A 14,996-nucleotide genomic window follows, 5' to 3' on the forward strand; every position below is an offset into this window, starting at 1 on the left:
ACTTGGAATTTTCAAGATCTTAGACATTGGCACCATCCATCCAGCTACTTACTCTCTTTCCTGCTCCAAAATAATATTTTGAAATTCTTTGGCAACTCATACAAAATTTATGTGTGTGTGAGGAAAGGATCATGGGAACACAGATATTCTGAAAGGAGTCAGGGAAGGATTTGAGGACATATGTAAAGGGCAATGATATTCAAGCCAAATGACAATATAAGTCTTGTCAGACTTAGCTGATATGAATGCCATAATAATATATAATAAGGAACACAATAGAAAGAAAAATGGACCTGGAAGTTAAGAAACCTGGGTTCTAGTACCGACTCCATCACCAACCTAATGTGTAAACTTGGATAAGTCACTTTGTGACCTTTACTTTTCTCATTTAGATTGATAGAACCAGCCCAGCCTACTTCATAGTTCACAGGCTTGATAGAAGACTCGAATGAGACAGTAGATTTAAAAAAAGAAATGAAGAAAATTGTTTTTGAAAAGGAAAAAAAATAAAGCCCCATTATATTATTAGAATTGTTTTTATCCATGATAAATGCACTGATTCTAGCTCCACTGCCATTCTGTATCGTTCTGAGATTCAGAAAACAAGATCTAAAAGTACTAATTAAGGGCTACATTGGACTCATACTCTCTCATTGTTTCCAATATGTGAATGTTACTTCCAAGAACATGATTATAAATTGCTGAAGGCAGGGAGCAAATGTGCTTTTCCTCTAGCCCTCCACACTACCTAGAACAGTACTGGGGACATAGTAGTTTCTAAGTGTATCTAGATGTCAGGAAAACAGCATCACAGTAGAAGGAATACTGTTTCAAGCTAAGAGACCAGAGTCCAAGGCCCTGGCTCTGCCATTTACAGGCTGTGTCACCTCTGGCAAATAGTTAGTCCTCTCTGAGGCTCTTTCTTCATTTGCAAAATGAGGGAACTGAAGTGGTGATCTGAGAGGCCCATTGTATTCCTTCTAATTTTTAACATTTATAACCCATTAGCTCATAAAATCTGGGAATTTTAAAGTTTAAAGAGACAGCAGAGATTATTTGACATACCACTGAATATTATCTCATTTGATCTTCATATCAACCTCAAGAGGTAGGTACTATTTTACAGTTAAGGAAACTGAGGCAAACAAAGGTTAAGTGACTTGTCCAGACTCACACAGCTAGGAAGTGTCTGAGAAAACATTTGAACTCAGATCTTGGCTCCAGGATTGGTGCTCTATTTACTGCACCACCTAGCTGCCTAGGATGTACTACTAACCTCACGGGGATATTGTAAAGCACTTTGTAAAACCAATGTACTCTAGAAACAGGAGGTATTACTGAAATCCACCTGAGGAGATTTACTGGGAACTGTATGAAAGAAAATAAATGAGTAGCATTCCTTAATTCACTGAGAACCATATTTGAACACACATAGGATTTCTCTTTATTAATTTCAGTTATCCTAAAATAGCTCATGCATAGAATTTGGAGCTAAAAGGGACTTTAGAGGCCACACTTCTTCATTTTAGAAATGAGGAAACTGAGGCTTAAGGGTAGTGTGACTGGCTGACAAGTAGTCAGTGTCAGAAGTAGAATCTGAATCCCAGTCTTATGGTTCTTTCCATTGTAACATGAAAGAATCGTCCAGCCTCTTCATTTTACTGATGTGGGTTTGGATCCCGCCTCAGAAATTTATTAGCTGAATGATCATGTTCAAGTCACTTAAGAGTTGTAAGCCTCTGTTTCCTTCCTATAAAAATGGATATAATAATAACTATTACTTACCCTGAAGGGTTTATTATAAAGTACAGGTTAGAATATATAAAATACTTTGTCAATCTTGCTAAGCATTTTTTCATTCTCTCCACAGTTCCAGTCCTGCTGTGGCTTCAAGGGCTTTAGCTCAAAGCTGAATTCAATCACTTCTATTCACCTTTCTTTTTCTGTTCTTGTCTTTTTTGGTGGGGCAATGAGGGTTTAAGTGACTTGCCCAAGGGTCACACAGCTAGTAAGTGTCTAGTGTCTGAGGCTGGATTTGAACTCAGGTCTTCCTGAATCCAAGGCCAGTGCTTTATCCACTGTGCCACCTAGCTGCCCCCCCCACCCAATTCACATTTCTTTTTCTTTCTTTCTTTTTTTTTTTTTTTGGTGAGGCAATTGAGGTATGGGACTTGCCCAGGGTCACACAGCTAATAGTGTCAAGTGTCTGAGCTGGATTGAACACAGGTACTCCCGATTCCAGGGCTGGTGCTTTACCACTGTGCCATCTAGCTGCCCCTCAATTCACATTTCTTAAAGCATCAATTCAGTGCAAAAACAGGCAGCTAGGTGGCGCAGTGGCGAGCACAGGGCCTAGAGTAAGGAAGACCTATGTTCAAATCTAGTCTTATTCAGACACTTACTAACTGTGTGATCCTAGCCAAGTCACTTCAGTCTATTTGCCTCAATTTCTTTATCTGTCAGATGAGTTGGAGAAGGAAATGGCAAATCACTTCAGTATCTTTGCCAAGAAAACCCCAAATCGGGTCGTGAAGAATGAGAAATGACTCAAAGCAACTAAACAACAACAACAAAATCTACTCAAAAACATTCTACTAGGGACTATTTCCACCTCCAAAAGGACTTCCTTCTTTGCTTTCACTGCTCCAGACCCCAGTCCTTTCTCTCTTCTCTGATCCCTATTAGCTCCTTTGCTCTGGTGATGAATCTGGCACAAAATTGTAACATCTCTCTTATTGTTCTCATGTTGTCATATAACTTTCCAGGCGTGTGCAAGGTCTCATCAACTAGAACATCATGAGCTCATGGAGCCAGACCTCAAAGGAACCTCAGAGACCCTCTAATTTAACTCCCTCAATTTAGAGATGTGGAAACTGATGCCCAAGTGACTTGACAAGGACACACAGATAACATAGGAAGTGGGACTCGACCCTTAGTCATCTGACTCCAGAGTCAATGTTCTTTCTCCTGTACCAAAAAAGCAAGGGCTATGCCTCCTCCTTGCTTATATCACCCACAACCCTGATACTATGTGGTGCACAGAGCAGTGCCATAGTACATGCTTGTTGATTGATTGAATTGACCTGAGGGTCACATGTCTTATTTTATGGGTAAGTTATATTATATATAGCTCATGATTGAAATCAGGGGTTTATATATTTTTTTTTTTTGGTGAGGCAATGAGGGTTAAGTGACTTGCCCATGGTCACATAGCCAGTAAGTGTCAAGTGTCTTAGGTCGGATTTGAACTCAGGTCCTTCTGAATCCAGGGCTGGTGCTTCATCCACTGCACCACCTAGCTGCCCCCAAGGGGCTTATATTTTTGATGATATCAGGTGGAGAGCTGAGCTTAGAGTCTGAAGACTTGGGTTCATGGAGGCTAGCTCTATCATTAGCCAGTTTTGTGACCTTAGGCAGGTCATTTCCCCTCTCTTGCCTCAGTTCCCTCCTTTGTAATAATAGTAATAGCTATGATTAATAAGGCATATAAGGTTGTAAAGCACTTTACAAATAATATCTGATTTGATCCTCACAACAACCTTGGAAGGTAGATGCTATTATTATTTCAATTATGCAGATGAAAACAATGAGGCAGAGGTTAAGTGACCTTCCCAGGGTTACACAGCTAGTATGTGTCTGAGGACATATATGAACTCAGGCCTTCCTGACTCCAAGTTCAGCACTCTATCCACTAAGCCACCTAGATTATTCAAAATGTAAATGTAAACATAAATTCACACAACAAAGGAGTGACTAGGTGTTTCTATGGTCCTTTTCATGTCTAACATTTTGGGATTCCTTAGTTTCTCTGCCTCACTTCCTCTAAGGGTATTTCAAGGTGATGACAAGTCAGTTCCTATGAAAAAGTTTCCAACCTATTTATTCCTTCATTTTAAGCATCTCTAAGCACAGTTACTGAAAGTAGGCTATTAATTTGAAAGCCTTTCAACATGTTCCATTTGTTCCACTTTTACCCCTATCCTCCCTTTGAACCACTCAGAGATACAAATTATTGAAGCATATTGAAGTCAGAGAGTTGACCTCTTGGGTCATTTTCCCCCACTGGGATTCACTTGCTATACCCCTATTCCTGTCCTCCCCTCTTTAGCTTCAAACCTATATTAACTATGTGTCCTCCTCCCGTTTCATTTTTTTCAGTCACCTCTGCCACTGAAGATAGGATTGGTGCCAATCCTCAGAATAGAAATCAAGTGCCCCTCTCTTTCTTTTAGGTCATGATCTCAGGACACTGTGACATATCCAGAGAGAGGAAGCCCCTTTTGGTACATTAACCATTCTACAATGAGAGTGTTCATGACTGCCAAGCTTTGGCAGCAGGCACCCCATTTGGGGGATGGTCGAGCCTTTCCAGCCAAGCACTTAATCACTGGATGCAGATTTATTGCCTACTAATAGTTCATTCCTGTTTTAAATTTCCATCCTCCCTATCTCCCTTGCTTCATGTCTTCCCTCTCCATGATTGGGTTCCTTTAGAAATTAAAGAGGAAGAAGAAAAACCCAAAGAGCCTTAAGAAGATAGGAAGTCTGCACCAAGACAAAACAGAGTGGCATGACAAGAAGCTGGGCTTAGAGTCAAGAGTAATGTAGGTTTGAATCCCAGCACTGATACTCATTAGCTTTCTAAATCTGACCAAGCCACTTGATATCATTGAGCTTCAGTTGTTTTATCAGTAAAATGAGTATAATAATATTTACACTACCTATTGCAAAGGGTTGCTGTAAGGAAAGTGCTTTGTAAGTCTAAAAGCACTATATAAAATGTGTAGAAACGCACATTTTTTATTATGCTTTTATTATCAAAAAGAGTGTTCAAGGGATCTCTTGTTGCAAGATGCCTGAAATGACTTCATGAGCCTCTCTTCTGTTTCTCATGAGAAGGAAATGGAAAGAGTATCATAGAATTGTCATGGGGTGCAGAGCACCCCAGAAGTTCTCTGGGGCACATCAAGGAAACTTCTCCTTGAGAAACTAAACCAGAGGACGGATAAGGCTGAGCTAGCTTCACCCTTCTTTCTGGTCTCCCTTACCCTGGGGAGATAAATTTGGGTGTGGCTGCAGCCTTTGTGTTCTGAAGAGGGATCCTTAGCCACCCCTCACCCAATTCCTCTAGTCACTACCAGTGGGGAAATGGTCCTCCACTCCTAACCCAATTCCCCCAGCTACCACCAGTGGGGGATGGTACACCCTCGCTAAAGGAACTTTCCACAGGCAGATGGTCCACCCCCATCAGTCTTCTATAAAAGTACCTGCCATTCTCCTGTTCGGGGAGATTTGGTACCTCTGAGCCATGTGCTTTGTGCCTATCTCCCCATGAAAGTCCAAGGATTTCTTTCATGGTTTCCCTCCCCCCACCCTTCCCTTCCCTGGCTCCCAAATAAACTACCACCTTATTCTAACTACTTTTTGTGTGCAAGAGGGTGTAATTCTTTAAAGAGGAATTCCCAAGAACCCCACCCCTGATCTAACCCATACCCCATTCACCCCATTACAGAATGTAAAAGCTGGGAGGGACCCTACAATCACACAGGCTTGTGACTTTTGGGAGAAATTTTAGGGGGTCCTTGAAATTGTATGATAAAAATGATATCTATGTCAGTATAGGTGATTTCCTTTGTAATCCCCTATATTGTATTTTATGCATTTAAAAACATTCTTTAAAAACATTCTGGAGGCAGCTTGGTGGCTCAGTGGATAAAGCACCAGCCCTGGATTCAGAAGGACCTGAGTTCACATCGGACCTCTGGTACTTGACACTAGCTGTGTGAACCTGGGCAAGTCACTGAACTCCCATTGCCCCAGAAAAAGAAAGAAAAAAAAATCCCCCCAAAACAAAACAAAACAAAAACAAAAACATTCTTCTGAGAAAGGGTTGATTCATTTCACTAGATTGCCAGAGGGGTTTGTGACCAAAATAGAAAAGTTCAAAGCTCCTGCCCCATCTGGATGTTTGCATTTTAAAGCTGGGAAAACCGAATTCTAGGGATGGAAGTTACTAGCCTAAGGTCATACAGTTATTCCAGGGCAGAGACACTTCCTGATTTGCAGCATGTTGTCACAATAAGAGAAAGCGATTTGAAGTCAGAAACCTGGATTCAAATCATGGCTTCAACATTTATGACTTCCCATGCACGGCAGTTTCTTTATCTTTCTAAGAGGAAGAAGAATTGGTGAGTTATTGCCACTGTAGGTTTCGGGGACATAAGATGAGATAAAAAGTAGAGGCTGAATTAGCACCTTTTACCCCTGCTTTACAAAAGAAGGTCTAGGGAGAAAGGGATGGGTCTTGCTCCCCCAGGAGAGAACCCTTAGAAACAGTAGCCCTTGATTAGTCCCCAACCCCAGTAAATATATTCTTAGATTATATAAGAGTTTGGGAGGAAAAGCCACTTCAAGCAAAAGGCAGGTAATGGTAGCTGAAAGAATGCTAGGTTTGGAGTAAAAGTATGAGTTCAAATCCTGACTCTAACACAAACTCACAGTGTGACCTGGATTAAAACACTTGCCCCCTCAATTTCTTCATCTGTAAAATGAAAGAATGATCAGATAATCTCAAAATTTCTTTCCAGCTTTCAAATCTTATCTTTCTATGAATACTTCCTGGATCCTGCCTCTTTTGGGGGTAAAAATAGTCATTTTAAATACACACACACACACACACACACACACACACACACACACACACACAACTGTTCTTCCTGTTTTGGAACAAAGTGAAACCTGCTTCTTTCTCTTCCCCAAAACTCAGGTTCTGATTTCTTCCCACCCACTCATCTCCTGAACTTCTTCTGGGCTGAATGATATCCCAAACAGCTCATAATGGGGGATATAAAGTGTCTCCTTTTCCCTCTACCTACCCTCAGTCAAGGATTACATGGTCATTGCCCTCCCAACTCCCATCTAGGAGTCATAGCAGCCAATGTCCAGGGAGGTCACCCTCCTCCTGATTATTAGTGCCTCGGCCTGGCTCCAAGGTGATTTCTCACTCTGCTGCTTCTCCTTTGCTCTCCCTCCATGTCCTACTTTGGTTTTTGTTTTCTTTAATTACAGCCCAATTTAGTCATTAGGAAGGATGAGGGGTGGGGAGGAGGAGAGATGCTTCATTTTCTCTGACTGACGTGGATTTCAATTTCCGCTGTGCTCTGTGCAGTGCCGAGAGGCGCTCGGCCTATAATTTATTGACAATTTCTATCTTAATACATCTTGACTTTTAAAAAGGCTGCATCTTGTTGTCTTTCCAAGCCATGCGTGGTGATCAGGGCCTCAATTGTTTCTGACAATATCTGGGAGGCAAGATTACTTTCCAGAGTGAAATGGTGAACTGAGGAAAAGGGAAGAATGAGAGGAATAAACAAGCTGGAAAAAATTATACACATGTGTTAGCCAATATTTGTGAGGAGGGAAAAGCTCAGTTGATCCAGGCAAGCTGTGTCCCTAATGAGCAGTCAGAGATGGGAAATAATGACAACACAAAGACATACCTTTAGCCACACAAAGACAAACCTGCTAGACTAATTTTCCTGAAAAACATCTTTCACCATGTGGCTTCTCTGCTCAGGAATCTAAAATGACTGCTCATTGATGTAAGGATACAGTCCAGGCTTTAAACTCCTCCAGTCTGGTGCCAAACACTCTTACTTCCCTACATGGATTCCTTTCTACCCCACTGACCCCAGTTCAATTCAGGAAGCTCCTGAAGACAAAAATGGGTGAAAACCAGAGGGAGAGAGATTTGGGATCAATGTCAGGAATTTTTTAAAATGTTCTAACAATCAGAGTGAAATGAGATAGAACAGGAAGTATGGAGTATTGTAAATGAGTGAGTGTAAGTCTTTAGAGATGGAATGGAAACTGGATTTTTGCTTTGCGTATAAGTTCAGGACACCACAGAATCATTCCCATTTCCATCGTTTAGCTCATGTGAAAAATGAAAGGTGAAAACACCTTTCTTATTTATACCTAACTACTTCTGAGAGGCAGTGTAGTTGGGTGTGTTTGCATTTGGAGAGCCTGCTATGTTCAAATCTGGACTCTGCCACCAGTGGGACCATAGACAAGTCACTGACCTTCTGCAGGCACTAGTTTCCTCATTTGGAAAATGAAAATTTGGAATAGATGATCTCTAAGATCCTTTTTAACTTTAAATCTATGCTCTTGATCAATGAGTCAAATCATTAACCATCAGGTCCCCTGAGGTGGAATACCTTTTCCACAAAGCACATTCAATTACTTCATCTGTCTGTCTATCTGTGTATATAAACACACACACACACACTATATATATATATATATATATATATATATATATATATATATATATATATATATATATATAAAACTCACAATATAATACCAAACAGTGAGGAAATCTGTTTTGCTTGACTATGCATATTTATTCAAGGAATTTGTTTTTCTTTTCTCTTTTTTCCCCAATGGGGTAGGGAAAAATAGATTTCTATTAATTAGAAAAAAATAACTCACTAAAAGAGAGAGGTTGGGGGCTGCTGGAGACATGGAAGATTGCATGCACTTTCAGATGATATCTCTCTATTAGTTTTGCTTAATTGTTTTGCTTTATTACCGTAGAGTCCTCACAGAGTGGAGGTAATCTAAAAATGTTTGTAATGTAAAAACAAAACACACAAATAATAAATAAATAGCTAAACAAACAAATAAATAAAATGGAAACTCTCCTCATCAATACAGATGAGCTCCTACTCTGTAACTTACAAACCTAGGCAGGTAGTCTTGACCATATTTCACAAAAAGTTGCCAACTTAAAAATATGATAATTTTATTTCAATAATTGGTTTTCTTTGTAATAACATATATTTTGCTTTATGCACTTACAAACATTCTGAGAAGAAGTTCATAGACTTCACTAGTTTGCATAGGAGTCCTTGGCATACCCACAAAAGTTCAGGACTCCTATCTTAGAGAGCATCCTGGGGAACAGAGAGATTGACTTTTACGGGGCCATGAAATTAGCATGTGTCAGAGACAGGACTTGACCTCCTTTCATCCTGACTTCACAGACAGCCCTCTATCTACTATGATATGGTTCCTCTCTTTTATTCTATAGAGAGGGAAAGCTCCTTCTTTGATGCATTAACCATTCTGCAATGACAGTTTTATTCGACCCAAATTATAATCTTACTTCATGTCTATACAGGGATTTCAGATTTACACAATTTTGCCATTTTGTAGATTAAGAAACCAAGGCTCAGAGAGTTGAAGAGAACTTCCTGCAGTTACACAATGAAGAATGTAAGAGTCAAAATTTGAAAACACATCTTACTGAGTCAGGGCTCATTGTACAATACTGGGCTGTTTCTCATCATTATTATCATCTCTAGAGCTGTCAAAATATTTATTGAACAAGGCATGCGAGGTAAATTTGTATCTCTACAGCTTAGGCGAACTCTGCCATCCTATGGATCTCATTGTCTATTAGTAGCTATTGGCTCTTAAAGGAACAAGTCAAAAGAGAACTGAACTTGGACTCTGAAGATCTGGGTTCAAGGTCCTAGTTCTGCAGTTAGTCCGCCGCGGCCCTTCGTAAGTCATTTTTCTTTTCTGACCCTCAATTCCATCGCTTATTAGATATAAGTGTAAACATAAATCCATTTTGTAAAGAGGTTGAACAGAACAAAGGGAGACTGAACATAGGACATGCATGCATGGCTGACAATTACCAGGTAATACACTGAAAAACGCTGAATGAGTGAGACAAAATGTAAGTGCTGTGGCAGAGAATCCCTGCAGAAACAGAAGAAAACAAAAAATAAATCCTCAAATATGTGAATGCCAAGGAGGTATCCATGTACAGGCTTATTAAAAAGCAGACCCTTAGAAACGATGTGTGAGAAGAACAACTGATTGCTCTATAGGTACCAAGTAGAAAGATGGGAGAAATAAAACTGCTTTTAAAACTCTATTCATCAGCCTCTGTCTTCTCAGCTATCCTAATGGTGAAAGGAAGGGTATTTCTCAGACCCTGGGGGAAATAGAGTTTCATCATTTAACCTTGTGCCCTGCAACGAGAGGGAAAGACTTCTGATTGGTTTCACAAAATGTTGAATCTTCTCTAGAACTCAAGGGAACTGATGCCCTTATTCTCCATATCTCCTAGATTATATTAGACAAAGGGAAGAATAAATTCTACCCACCCCCAACACACACTCACTCACACAGGTATGTGCCTCTGCATCTTTATCACTCATTATTTGTCAGGGACAGCAGCTCTTAGAGATAGGGGATTGAATCAGGATTGGAGAGAGAATCCAAAGAAATGCCAGAACATGACAGTCCTCACAGAAAAGTCATTGTGGTACAGTGGACAAGGGATTCACAGCACTTAGATTCTAGGCCTCTGGGAGCTGTCACAAGCCAGCAGAGATGCCCTTGGGCAAGTAACTATTTTTCTCTAGGCTTCCCTTTCTGTCTTTTTAAAATGTGGGGTTTGTTCTAGGTGACCTTTAAGATCTCCAGTGCTAATCTGTTTCTTCAATTTTATTATTCATTTCTGAGAGAGGTAGTATGCATACTGTATAGTTAACTACCATCAGAGTTATAGCAACCTTTATTCAAGCCTCACCTCTGACACCTACTGGGTATGTGGCTCTGGGCAAGTCAATTAATCTCCATTGCCTCAGGCCAATCTCTAAGAAAACAAGTTGCAGAACAGTTGCTGGTTTTCCTTGGTGGAACAAGTTTTCTCTTGGGGGCATCTTTATACTAATGGAATCACACATGTGTACCAAAAAAAATTCTTCTCCAAGATGAATTCATTTGTCTTTAGGCTGGAGCCAGAGTCTTGGAAAAGAATTCCTCCAAGATGCTGAACACCCTCTTCTAGCTGACTTTTGAAGCTAGCTCAGTATTTTTCAGGTTATTGCATAGATTCTGCACTAAAAATATACTGGGACTTCTCTGAATCCCCATTTCTGTTCAAGAGCTTAAAGTCTGACCACAGAATGTGACTGAACCACTTGCTACCACATGCAATGGGGTACCTCCCTTTCTTGAGAAATAGAAGCAGGGTGTCATACCTTTAAGGTCACCTCAGGTAAGAAGAACCATCCCAGAAGTCTGGGAAAGCCCTGGGTTCTATGCTTTGGAGAATCCTGGCTGCTCAATGACTGACAGTAACTCACTAAGGGAGCTGGTAGAGAAGAAGGAGGGAGTGGCTAGCCCAGTGGGGCTCCTAACCCTAATCTCCATTTAGCAGACCAACAGGACTTTCCATCCCCCCCCCCTTTCTTTTGGCAGGGCAACAAGGGTTAAGTGATTTGCCCAGGGTCACACAGCTAGTAAGTGTCAAGTGTCTGAGGTTGGATTTGAACTCAGGTCCTCTTGAATGCAGGGCCAGTGTTTTATCCACTGTGCCACTTAGCTGCCCCCTATCTCTTCTTTCTACTACACCCTTCAGGCTGACCTTGAGATTGATTTCTACTTCTTTAGAAGAGAGATTCAAGGTGTTCTGCTTGGTTTAGTAGTCTGAACTAGGAGCAATGTGTGGAAACTGGAGAGAGGCAAATTTACATTTAATTGAAGGGAGAATCTCCTAACCATTGTGCTCATACAAAAAGTGGAAAGGACTGCCCAGAAAGGGCATCAAGCCCCTGGCTTGTTACATATGAGGAAACTGAGTCTTAGAGAGGGGAAGCAATTTACTCATGGCTAGGTGGCATAGTGCATAGATTGCTGAGCCCAGAGTCCCAAAGAATTGAGTTGAAATTTTCACTTAGACACTCAGTAGCTATGTGAGCCTGTCTAAATCACTTAACCTGTCTGCCTCAGTTTCTTCAACTGTCAAGTGGAAATGATAATAGCACTGGCCTCTCAGGATTGTTGTGGAGAGCAAATGATATATTTGTGGACTGCTTATCACAGTTCTTGGCACAAAGTAGGTGCAGAAAAACATTGTTTGTTTACTGCTTTCCTTTCTAGGGTTCCACAGTTCATTAGAGAGCTGAAAGAGACCCATGTCTCCCAACTCCTACCAAGCCAATGTTCTTTCCACTACACAACCCTACCTTAGCTCTCCATCATTGGAAATATTCAGGTACAAACTGGATGATACAAGGATATCTAAAAGGGGATTCTTGGCCAAATAATTTCAATATGAGGCAGCTTGGCATAGAAGATGTGGCACCTGGAATCAAAAAGACCTGGTTTCAAATTCTAGGACTTGATGGCCTCTATCATTTTTTATATCTCTAAATCAATGATTCTCTGATGACTTGACAATCTCTTTCCTTCAAACCTATGAATCACATTGGAACTATGGGAAGAGTACTAACTGTGGAAACAAAGCACAGGCCCCATCATTGCTGCTCAGTATCCGTGTGATCTTGGGCAAATGTCTTCACTTCTTGTGGCTTTAGTTTTCTCATCTCTAAAATTAGGGAGGTGATCTCAGTAGCCTCTGAGGTCCCTCCCACCTCCAGATCTCGGAGTCTATAATGTTTTGTTTTGTTTTTTAGCAGATGTCACCTGATCAAATGCTGCTTCCCCTAAGGAATATTTTTTGAAAAACTCATTTCAGAAAAGATAACATAATGTCTCTCCTCTGTTTTCCTATAGAGCTCAGTTTTTTTTTTTAACTCATGTTATCCCACTTATCATTTACTGACAGGTTTTGTTAGGTTGTTTGTTAATTGTTGATCTTTACTATTTTTTCTTTTTAATAAGACTGGAAATCTTTGAGGGCAGGGAGCATGTTTTATACTTCTCTGTATCTTCCACAGGGTCTAAGACAGAATCCTACACATAGTAAGTACTCAAATATTTATAGACTGACTAATGGACTAGGTCTTTCCTCTGAAGGCCCTAGCAAGGCATCATGTAGGGTTCTTATATAATATGTGCATTTGGAAAAGATTGGTTGGTAGCTGGTGACTAGAATGCCACACAAGATCAAGGTTCTCTCATCCTTCTCCATTTGACTTTATTCTTTGACTAATATTCTTTTTCACTTTATCTGTCTCCTCCTTCTCTACCCTCCCCCACGCAGCTCCCCAGAAACTCAGTTGGAAGGGGCCTTAGAGGCCATTGAGTTCAATGCATACCAAAGTAGAAATGACCCCTAAAACCTAGCAACAAAGGATCTCGATTCTGACTCGATCATCAGAGCCGAATCAACTTTATTATCTGGGTCTAGCTGTACATACCACACATCCGGTCGAATCGACTTGGCGATCTGACACACACTTGAAATTGCGGGTGCACCCTCCATTATTTCGTGAACAGTCACGGACAGGCCCAAAGGAGGAGAGTAGATCATTGATGGTCTCAAAGTAAGTAGACAGCATTGCTTCTTCCCTTGGAGAGAAAGGAGACTGTTAAAACCCAGTGACACAAATGGCCTAACCCTTTGTCATAATATGCCCTTGTGTCAAGAACCTGTAGGCTTGAGAATAAAAGTACAGTTTACCAATAATTTATAGTCTTTAAAGAGATATTTGAACCTTAGAGAGGTCATGTCACTTGTTCACTGTCACATAGATGATAGACATTAGAAGTGGCCTTTGAACCCAGGCCTTTCTTCACTATCCACAATGCCACTATGTCCGAATAGTAGAAATAACGATAATGGTGGTAGAGGTGGTGGTGGTAGTAATAGCAGCTCACATTTCTGTAGCACTTTACAAAAACAGTGCTACTCAGATGGCTAGGAAATGGAAGATCAGAGAAAATAAATGAGGATCATATACTGGAAAAATAAACAGTGAATTTAGAAAGTGAGGACCTGTATTCAAATTCAAGTTTTGATATTTATCAACTAAGTGAAATAGAAGAGATAATTTAATCAAAGTAGGGGTCTAATGATGCTGATGATAATGATAGCTATCATTTATATAGAACTTTAAGTTTTACAAACTGCTTTATATGTGTTATCTCATTTGATCCTCACAACAATTCTGAAAGGTAAGTGCTGAAGAAGCTGAGGCAGAAAGAGATTGTTACTTGCTTATGATCACACAGCTAGAGTGTGAGGTAGTATTTGAACTCAGGGCTTCCTGACTCTAAATGCAATGGCCATTACTCACCACCCAGGGAGTCATATGTAAAATGAAGAGTTTGGACTAAGAGTTCCTTTTCAGCTCTAAATCCCATGATCTTATGGCCAAATGATATGTCTAGGACTAAAATAGTAAATAAATATCTGAAGTGGGGCCAAAACTGAGGCCTCCCACATTAAAGTTGGTGCTCTTTTTATACTATCTCTTTCTGTTATGAGTAGAGGAACTATGTAGGAAGAATGACCCTTTTTCGGTGAGTAGAAACAACTGAGTGGTATAGTAGATAGAGAGCAGGGCCTAGAACTGGGAAGTGATGAGTTTAAATCCAGTCTATGATACTTACTAACTGACCCTGGGCAAGTTACATGAACATTGTCTCCCCCAGTTTCCTCAACTGTAAAATAAGGATAACAATAGCACCTATTTCCTAGGTTTGTTGTGAATATCAAGATAGATAATGTTTGTAAAGCACTTAGCACAGTTTCTGGCTCTTAATATCAACCCCCCTTTTCTTTCTTACTTCCTTGCTTACTTCTTTCCTTCACTCACTCCCTCCTTCCTTCCTCCTTTCCTCCCTCCCTTCCTTCCTTCCTTCCTTCTGTGGTAAAAAATGTAGTCATTATATTCTTTTGACTGTTCCATCAAGGAAACATTTCCTTTCTTGAGCAATCAAAGGGGGGAATGTGGTAAAAAAGTGAAAGTTTTTAACTGTGAGTTAGCGAAAACTGAAGGACCACCCTTTCAGGGAGGAGACCATGATGAACCACCAGGTCCATCTGTTAGGCACTCCACTTCTGGGGTGCGAGCTTAAAAGGCAAGGAGAGAACGGAAGTGAGGTCTTTGGTTGGCTCTCCTTGTCCGATGACTGACACTGCACACAGAGACGCTGATGGAGGTTGGATTCCGCCCGGCTTGCCATAACAGCACGCACTTGACGCGACTCTCCCCCTC

General features: G+C 40.6%; 1 protein-coding gene across 4 annotated transcripts in view; it reads right to left on the reverse strand.

Moving 5' to 3' along the window:
• ASTN2 (astrotactin 2) overlaps positions 1-14,996 on the reverse strand; it is a 1,144,107-nt gene that overhangs the window by 545,786 nt on the left and 583,325 nt on the right. For all 4 annotated transcript variants that reach the window (XM_043982377.1, XM_043982378.1, XM_043982376.1 and 1 more), the window contains one exon: positions 13,194-13,344. In XM_043982377.1, coding sequence (XP_043838312.1) covers positions 13,194-13,344 — 151 coding nt within the window. The remainder of the gene's footprint in view (positions 1-13,193; positions 13,345-14,996) is intronic.

This window comes from Dromiciops gliroides, chromosome 2, assembly GCF_019393635.1.
Source record: "Dromiciops gliroides isolate mDroGli1 chromosome 2, mDroGli1.pri, whole genome shotgun sequence".
Taxonomy (NCBI): domain Eukaryota; kingdom Metazoa; phylum Chordata; class Mammalia; order Microbiotheria; family Microbiotheriidae; genus Dromiciops; species Dromiciops gliroides.